The sequence below is a fragment of the Plectropomus leopardus genome, chromosome 10 (assembly GCF_008729295.1).
Source record: "Plectropomus leopardus isolate mb chromosome 10, YSFRI_Pleo_2.0, whole genome shotgun sequence".
In the NCBI taxonomy this organism is placed as follows: domain Eukaryota; kingdom Metazoa; phylum Chordata; class Actinopteri; order Perciformes; family Serranidae; genus Plectropomus; species Plectropomus leopardus.
In genome coordinates, this window is record NC_056472.1 from 3,902,320 (window position 1) to 3,912,129 (window position 9,810).

Consider the following 9,810-nt stretch of genomic DNA (forward strand, 5'->3'; position numbering starts at 1 on the left):
TATATCAGATGGGAGAGTGTTTCATAGTAGAGAAGCTCTTACAGAGAAGCATGGATGGCTAAAGGTGCTGGACCTGTAAGGGATTACAGTGTGACTCTGCTGTTAGGGTTTTTGGAGCCTGACCAATCAGTGTATTTGATAAGATTTTCCCAACAGAGGAAGTCATGTTTCTCAATAATTTTGCAGTAATGGGTTTTGGGTTTTCTGTGCAGCACTTTGAGAGGCTGCTTGTAAATGAAGAGAATGGGCTTTGGAGTTGTAACTTTTACTTGAGTCCAGCTTGTCATAAAGTATGTTAGGTAGGGAAAATCATTGCATTCATATATAGTTTTGCTGCTGTAGTTGTTAAACAGTTTTGTGTGTACTTAAAATTAGACAGATTGTATTTGGCTGTTTGCATAACCTTTTATACCTGTTCTTTGAAGGACAGGGTGGAGTCAAGACTGATGCCAAGATATTGTTTATTGTCTAATATAAGGACCCCCCAGTCTTCCTGGGGTCCTAAACAACATAACATTACATTACAACAAAAGCAATCTGTAATAATGATAACAATAGTAATCAATAAAATACTAATAATGATAATACAAAAATACAGCTACTTTAACAATAATAATTAAAAGAATAATTCATTCACTATCAATCAACCAATTAAAAAAAAGATATTTAACATGAGAGATAACTTGGATGGTTTCTCCAGACACATAGACTTCCTGATCACAGTCAGTTAAACTCTGAAACACACTTAAATGCTCAATAGTTAATAGAAAAATAAAGTTCAAAAGCCAAACTGAAAAAGGTAGGTCCTGAGTTTGATGTGGACCATAGTAATGAAATGTTGACTACAGTAATGAAAAAATGCCTCAAGATGCATCATGTTGAATTTCTTCATAAATGCTATTTGGCAAGTCAAATGAAAGTGAAAGTCTAAAATTTGACGGCATGTACTGAAGCTTTGACAAACAGTGAGGTGAATGTGAGCCATGCATGTACAGAGCAGAGTGGAGAGTGTCCTTAACAGTCTTCAGACGACACAGAGGGCCCTCACATCCACACAAGGTGTTATTTCCTCCCCACTGGAAGCATTTCATTTGGACTCAGGATGACAGGAACTCCACTTTGTTTAGGCACTTAGCTGCAGCTCAAGCTCTGTCTGTTAAACAACGTATCACTTCTCATTTGCACAGCATCAGCGTTCTCGGAGAGATACCTTGGCATGCCATTACGGGATGACAGCAGATATCAGGTGCGTGTTTACCACCTCCCCTCACTTGTTTGCCGTTGATCTTTGAAAGCGGCTTGCCGAAACATCACTGACACACCTACAGTTAAGCTCCCACAGTTAACTGAACACCGCTATCAAACTCAGAGCTGGCGATGCTTCACCTTTTCTTGTGTTTTTTCATGCTCCGTAGGATTTTGTCACTCATCTCTCTTTGGTGACTGTGTGCGCCGGTGTGTCAGATCACATGCCCGAGTTGTTTTTTTTTATAAATATAAGCTGCTGCAAAAGAGTTGCGTGGCTCTCCCAGGACTCCCACAGATGTTAAGCTATCAGAGGTGTTTTCCACAGCGATAGGAAGGAGGCGGTGGCAGAGAACAAAAGTGCTTTTTGCAAGCACATTGTAAACAACCAAACAAGTAATTCACTGCTTTCGATATGCAGCAGCTTTGCATTTCCTATCTGCAGACATTTTATTTCCTCACAACTTACACAAATATTTAAAAAGCCTAGAAAATACTGTCAATGGGAGGTCCTTTATCACTTGAAAATATCAAATTAGAGTGTCTGTGTGTGCGTGTAATCAGGGTGTAATGCAATTTACCACAATGTCTTTCATTTGATCATATTTCTTTCTTTTTATTGCTTTCTCCGATGCCAGTTAGCATATTTATCTATCTATTATCTCTCCACTTTTTCTGATTTCTCCGCAGTTTTCCAGTGTGCTGCAGAACGTTCAGGCACTTAAGGAGCAGACGCTGATGCTGGTGCACGGCACAGCAGATGGTGAGAGAAAATAAATTGTGATAGAATGAAAATACTGTATCTGTGGTGCATCGCCGCTGAGCATGACGACGCGTGCCGTCCCGCAACGTAATGAGGCAAATGGTTTTTAATCAAAAGATAAAAGGAAAAGTGGGTTATCTAAATTGATGCTGGGATTTCCAGAGCAAAACATTCACCGGTGAACCATGCATGTCGTATTTGTTGAGGTATTTCCAGCCTGCCAGAATCTGATTGTCTCTTCTTTTTCCCCAGTTAGGATTCAGTCTGAATCTTGCTGACATGCTTCGTTTCTTTATTCCCAGCCAACATCCACTTTCAGCATACTGCTGAGCTCGTCAAGAACCTTGTGAAAGTTGGAGCAAACTACTCAATGCAGGTGTGTGTATCGCACAACAACAACACCACCGAGGCACATTCTCAGACTGCGTTTGTAAAAACTGTGATGGAAATGCACATTTTATATAATGCAACACATACAAAACAATGTAAATAATACATTTAGAATTGCCTTAGAGTCAGAATGCATTGAATCAGTTCAGACACTCAGGCCTGGAAATTATGTGCAAACACTGCTGCTTGGGAGTCAGATTGACCTTATAGATCAGGACAATCACCAAAGACAATCACAGGGGAGTCAGACTGTAGAGAGACGTGGATGTAGAGTAAGTTAAAGGTTTCTAAAGTTTTGGAGTCGAGTTTACCATCTGCAGAAGTCAGTTTGGACTCAACAATGAACTTATTAGTTTTTTTTGGTCAAAGTCACTGTGACCTCACATTTTTCTCATTCTCGTAGACACAATATGTCGAGACGGCTTTTAGGAATTCATCAATCGCTAAGCCCCGCACTTGTATGCCACAAGCCGATCACATTTCATAATTACACAAAGCACTCGGACATCCTGCTCATAGATTTTCCTGCGGTTTTATTTCAATCCATGCAGTTGTAACGATCAAACAAAGTGACAAGTATATATAACTTCATTTATTAAGTCGGCAACATTGTGTATAACGTCACCTTGCAGTCGCACAGACGCTGTCGTGATGGCCAACTTCAGCTTCCTAACGTTAGCTCATCATGTCATCTGTTCACTTTAGTCTTAATATTTTTGTCCTTTGACAGTTGGACATCATTGCTGACTGTAGCAGAAGGTTGTAGTTAAAGCCCAGTCAAGTGAAAACCATTGATGTTAACTTAATGTTACAAAGAAAGAAAAGGCTGGCTAATGCTAACACCACAGCAATGTGAAGACCCTTTTAAATACTTCTGTGTGAAATAAGGAGCTTCTGTCGCCAAAAGTCCTGTATAGCATCACTGGATGTCTTTGACGCTGACTTCCGCCATTGTTAGTTTAGGCAGCGCACTGATGGAGTGGGGCTTAGCGATAGGTCAGTTATGTTTTCATATAATTCAGATTATCTGTTCATCTGTCCATCCCATTCTTGTGAGCGTGATATCTCAACAACACCTTGATGGAATGGATATAGTAATGAACTGATTAGATTTCATGGTCAAATGTCAAGGTCACTGTGACCTTTGCCTTCTATAAGAAATAATGATGGATAGTGTGGTGGTTGCAATGGAAATAAAGCTGCTAATGTTTTGAACATCCATCATCATGCTTCTTGGAGTGTTATCACCAGAGAAGAAGTCACATAACATCACTCAGTGGAACTCTTCTGGCAATTGTGTTTTATCGACATTTCGAAAATTTTATTCAAAAGTTTTCTGCAAATCTGTAATGGAAGCCCGTCTATTGTTCGTTGAGCACATATTTGCAGTATCGTAAAATACAGTGTGGCACACAGCTGCAGTGTGTACATCCCCTTATTCAGTCCCAAACCTCTGTCCACTAATTTACCTCCCTTCCAACCGACAGATCTACCCAGACGAGGGCCATTTCCTGTCTCAGCAGAGTCGCCAGCACCTCTACGCCACACTGACCAGCTTCTACAGGGAGTGTCTGAAGGAAGAGTTACTACCGCTGCCGGATGATGAAGAGGAGGAGGAGGAATAGGCGGGAGGCTTTGAGGGTCAGACCTTTGGCAGAGCTTGAAGAATTTTGCTAAAATCCGTCAAGGCCTTTCACATTTGGACCAAGTGTTTCGCTGGACATGGATACTGGGTTAGAGCTGCTAAAGCTCTTAAAGTGAGTGTGAGTGTGTGTTTGTGTGTGTCTGTGTGTATGTGTGTGTGTGTGAGCACTACTGTGTGACTGTGTATGCCAGTGTATAAATGTGTTGACAAGATAACAGAAGGACACGACAGTGACGCTCGCATTGCCAGGACTTGAGGCGGGAACTGCCCTCTAGCATAAAGTCATATCAGTTTCGGGACGCTCCGTTTCTTGGCAAAGCGCACGGAAGACCACCTTCATCCTCTGCAGGCTCTCTGGGCTGCAGTCATCCACAAGTGCATGGTTCTTTTTTTACCCTCGCGGCTTCACTCATTCTGCCATGTTAGTCTCCTTTGTGCTAGCACTTGGGAAGAAAAGAACACAGATGTACACTTTTGATCTCACCTCTCCTTTGGTTGTCGTATCGTTGCACAAGGAAATGCTCCAGTCGTCTGCGAAAATGTTTAGTCACGCAAGTTCACCACAACAGAGCCGATCCTGAATAAGTGCTACTTCCTGCTGAAAAAAACCCTCCTCCATCGCCCTCCCTAACTGAAAACAGTCTTTATAGGTCACACTTTATTGTACAGGGGTCTTGTGTAGACATGTACAATGCCTTATGAGGTGCAACATACTGTATTATTACTTGCTGGCAGTCGTAGTCATCCATTAGCAGTGTCATGTTAACCTATGTCAACTCAGGTCCTCGAGACACAGCATTGCAGTCAGTTTAGTATTACTTACAACGCCATGTCAGCTGTATGGTCATGGTTAAGAATTATATATGATGATAATGGATATTGGCCATACGGTTATTTCAGTTTCAAGCTACACTGCAACTTCTCCATCTTAATATGTCATTCTTGTTTTCCTAAAATCTGGTGTGTTTCCTAAAAAGGTGTGAGATGATTTTTTACAGTGAGGCTCCACCTGATTCTAGAGCTTTCTTGAAGTTGATAAACATTTTCCTCTATTTCTTATAGTGGACCTGTGGGTCAGTGCACAACAACATTTCAGAAAACAAAACAACACTACAGTATTTACCAAAACACTGCATTTCTCAGAACAAAACATTTCCTAAAATACTGCAACATTTCAGATAACACTACAACATTTCCAAAAAACGAAACATTTCCGAAAACAAAATAACATTTCCCAAAACACTGCAACATTTCCCCTAAAAAAACATTTCCCCAAAACTACTACATTTCAGGAAACACTGCAAAACTTTCCAAAACACTACATTTTCCAAAACACTGCAACATTTCAGAAAACAACACAAAACATTGTTGAGACTCAAACTGGAAAGGGTAGGTACTACTGGGCAATGACTGGATGCACTGTCTGTCAGTCTGTGACAAACAGAAGCACTTCCTCCTCTGTTTGCTTCCCAGTACACTGGGTGCTTTGCAGCACATTGCTGCCGCTCACAGGTCGGAAGTAAAAGATCAATTAAAACTTAATGTATTCCTAAAAGGAAATTACAGTGCAGCACTCTGCAGTGTGCAGAGCTGCTACCTTGCGGTTCTGTTTTGCCAAACTTCTGGTTTATGAGAGTACTTTTACCATAAAGAGAGCGGCCAGCACCTGCAGGTGAAATGTCGTAGTGTTTTGACCCTCAGGGCCACAGTAATTTCGGGATATGCTCTCACTTCAACAAACGAATACTCAATAAAATGGGTGTACTAAGATGGACAATTTTCCAGTGTCAGTAAGGTGTTTGCATGTCTACAGGGAATGTGTCAAGTGTTGTCACATTTTGTACAGTACAATACAGCAGAGTGTGTACATAAATATATTTTTGAGATGTCAGATCTCATAGATAGTTTAGTCTATGGGGATGGATTGATTTGACCTGGATGTCTTGTACATTTTATTTTCCAGTTTTCCTTTCAGCTGTTGATTTTCTTCTTAGGATGGATTTTGTAATGCTTGTTCTTGTTCCTTTTGCTGTTTTAAAGGGGGAAGGGTAGGGTCGAGGTTTTGGGGTTATTGTGATTGTCCTCTAGTGATGATTATAAATAAAAACGACTATGAAAAAAAAAAGAGTTATGCTGATAAATAGTGCACACGTTAGAGCGGAGAACCAGATCAGCTGCCTTTATTGGAGTACTGATTCAGATTTCAGTTTGGTTTTTCAAGCTTGGGACTCACATTAAAGAGAAGTTATGGTGTTTCATGGCCTAAGGGCACCTACATTAGTTACTCAGCTTGAGAGATGTGCTTGTCTCGAGTGCTCGTCGCTGTCTCAACACTGCATGTCTGCGTACATTAATCAGTCTCTGCGCTCAGCGGCCTTGGTGGCTGAGCAGATGTGAACTCTGCTGAGGGACAGAAACTCTTCAGTCTGCAGCATCTCAAGCTGTCTGCGCACATGAGCCTCTTATCCAGTCCATGGAAAGTTGTTGAGGGAAAAAAATATCAGCTTTGACTCCACTTATGCAAATACATCTAACTCGCAAATACTCACAATAATGCAAGCTAAGAATAAAAGTCAAATGTCGTTGGCCACCCAGGACTTCTAATAAGCAGACGCATCACATGACAGGATGGGTTGGGGTATATACAATATCATCATAAAGACCAAGAAAAGTGTCATGCATCGGTGTGTGATCAGGATATTAAACACCCAAAATGACCAGTTTAATGCAAATGTAGATTAATGCAGATTACAGTTGTGGTTTGACTTTAAGGCAGAAACAGTGATGAATTGTTAAACATTTGGGGAAATATAATTATTTGCTCTCTTAAAGCTACAGTCAGCAGCTGGTTAGCTGGCTGAGTGGATAAAGCAGGCACCCCATGAATGAAGGCATTGTCCTTGCTGCAGCGGCCTCTGGTTCGACTCCTGCTCGAGGCCCTTTGCTGCACTCCCTCTCTCCCTTTCACGCTATTGATCTGTCCTGTCTAATAAAGGCTAAAATGCTAAAAAATAATCTTAAAAAAAGGGTGAAACAGCTAGCCTGGGCCTGTCACCAAACAGCAACTTCTGGGGGTAAATACAAAAAAAAAGCCAATGCAGAAGTGCCAAAAAAAACATCAATCCTCTTAGACCCCCAATGTTAAAATGCCCAGCTTTACAGCAGAAATAAACATGTATAAAGGCTCGTACACAAACAATTTTGGTCTCTGTTACTGATTTCAGCATTCTTTAACAATACAGGGGACTGAATTTTTAGTTTAACTCACCTGTTTACATTTTATATAAAGTCATAAAGCCACATCCCACATTTGGTTAGCTCCACCCCTCACTTCTCCACTGCTTCAACCTCTCGTCCAAATAAGGTCACTTCTGGGTACACAATGCTGAACTCGTCACCCGTGTGTACTAAATAGTCAACACTTTGACTATCATTTCTTTGATCTCAAAAACCAAACTGCAAAAAAAACAAATGTTGTGATTTTACGCTATGTTCCAAACCTTAAAGTTGCCTGGCAACCAGAAGTCCAGAAAGTCACTACTCCCTGCAAAGAAGGTATCCCCACACATACACAACTGTCCTGCTGTGTTCCTAACCAGCAACTACTTTCGCAAATACTCTTAACTAACTATTATGTGCTTTTTACTTAAAGGATAATTTAAGTATTTTTCAAGACTGATGTGAATAACAATTTTTTAAATTGGTTCACTACTGAGGAAGAGGGCAGCAGCCGCGCAACTCGCCGCAATGTAAACATAGTGGACAATTTAACCGTCTCGTCTCGTCTTATCTGGTCAGGTCCAGGTTGAAAGACGCTGAAGTTAAACTTTAAGCATGTGATGTGGTTCTAAATCAAGGGCTTCTTGCAGACACATGGAATTTTATTGAGCTCGTCAATATCTGCAGAATGATAATGATGAAATCAATTTAATTGTAGACACTCAAATTCTCATTAAATTTGGTCACATTATTAGTCTCTACTGCCGTTTCCAAAGTCAGAAATTAACTTGCACCTGCACAGAATGTCAGTTGGATCATCGGGTCAAAGGCGTTTGCGGCACAGAACCTGAGTGTTTTTCACGGACCAATGTGGCGTTTCCCAGCACCGTTTGAACCACTGATCCTGGGCAGTTTTCACCTAACTGTCCTTTCCTTTCCTGCAGAATTTGTGCCTCCAAAAGTGGTTGTTTGAAGCCAAAACATGATATTTTCCTAACCAGAAGCAGTCGGTTTTTCTGCCTAACCCTTCCACATGTTCATCACAAAAAGTTTATTAGTTAATTTGAGATCCAGCCAGCTGACTGCTTTACTCCAAACTCTCTGATTTCTGAATGTATTTCTACAAGAACAATGTACATTAATCAACACCCTCATAAATGTGCTGATGTTAGCTAAAAGCATTGTTTGTGACTGCTGTCCCATGTTAAATTAGCCATTAACTGATGAGATTAGACTAATGCTGTAATTAATCAGGATTTTTTTTTCTCCATAGAGTCAAATCTGATCTGTTGTTTAACCCTTTGAAATCTGGAGCGACATCACTTTTTTTCTGCTGCTTTCCAACACCTTTCACAAGTATTTAACCTTTTTAATCAGCTCAAATGCAAATTTCTTCTGCTTTTAACACAATTCAGCCCCATATTTTAGCCCATAAACTATTCACAAATTTTAACCTGTGTCTTGGCATTGTTGGTTGGATTTTAAACTTTCTTGTGGACAGATCCCTGTGTGTCCAGGTGAATAGCTCTCTGTCTTATTCACTTTTCTCCTCCACTGGTTCCCCGCAGGGCTGTGTCCTCTCGCCGATTTTATATCTTCTGTACATTGATGACTGCAGAAGTTCCCATCCAGGAAGACATATTCTGAGTTCACAGATGATACGGTAAGTCTGCTACAGGGGGAGGACACAGCACCTGGACCAGTGGTGGATGATTTTAAGGAATGGTGTGATAACTCCTTTTTAAAACTGAATGTCGCCAAAACCAAAGATATGTGTATAGATTTTAGAGGGAAGATAGATCCACCAATTTTAACAGTATTGAAAAGGGTGACAGTGGAGCGCGTCCAAAGTTATAAGTACCTGGGTGTTGTCATTGACAATAAGTTGTCATTCAGTGAAAATACAGATGTACTTTGTAAAAAATCACAGCAGCGACTGCATTTCCTCCGGAAGCTCAACCAGTTTGGGGTGTGTAGCAAGTTAATGACGATTTTTTACAATTCCATGGTTGAATCTGTCCTCACCTTTGCCATTATCACCTGGTTTAGTAGTCTTTCATTAAGAGAAAAAAAAAAGAGGTTAGAACACATTAGTAAGGTTGCAAGTAAAATCATTGGTATCAAGTTACCTGATTTGTCTCAAACCTTTTATAAGAGAGTAACATCTAAAGCTCAAGACATCTTTCAGTGCCCTGAGCATCCACTGCACGCTAAGTTGAGCTCCTACCCTCTGGCCGGAGGCTCAGACTGCCAAAGCCAAGATCCAGCAGGATGGAAAATTCCTTCATCACTCAAGCCATTACACAACTAAATCTTAGAAATGATCCATCATGATGCTTTTCATGTTTCACTGTGGACATCTGACAATGGTTGTAAGGACAGGTTTACTTTCAGTGTCCTTTAATTTATTTTTGCATTTATGTATGTCACTGTTTCTTATGGCCAACTCTGTGTGATTGTTTATTTTGTGTTTTGTTTAACCTGACTGCAAGGCAAATTTCCCTTAGGGGACAATAAAGTTGAAAGCTGAAGTTGAAGTATTAGGAAA

At 40.6% G+C, this 9,810-nt stretch overlaps 1 protein-coding gene across 2 annotated transcripts in view; it reads left to right on the forward strand.

Moving 5' to 3' along the window:
- The window catches only part of LOC121949267 (inactive dipeptidyl peptidase 10-like), a 270,175-nt gene extending 265,007 nt beyond the window's left edge, over nt 1–5,168 (forward strand). For both annotated transcript variants that reach the window (XM_042494908.1, XM_042494909.1), the window contains exons 23-26: nt 1,188–1,246; nt 1,936–2,008; nt 2,311–2,384; nt 3,886–5,168. In XM_042494908.1, the coding sequence (XP_042350842.1) occupies nt 1,188–1,246; nt 1,936–2,008; nt 2,311–2,384; nt 3,886–4,023 (344 nt within the window). In that variant the 3' untranslated portion in view covers nt 4,024–5,168. The remainder of the gene's footprint in view (nt 1–1,187; nt 1,247–1,935; nt 2,009–2,310; nt 2,385–3,885) is intronic.
- The last annotated feature ends 4,642 nt before the right edge of the window (nt 5,169–9,810 follow it).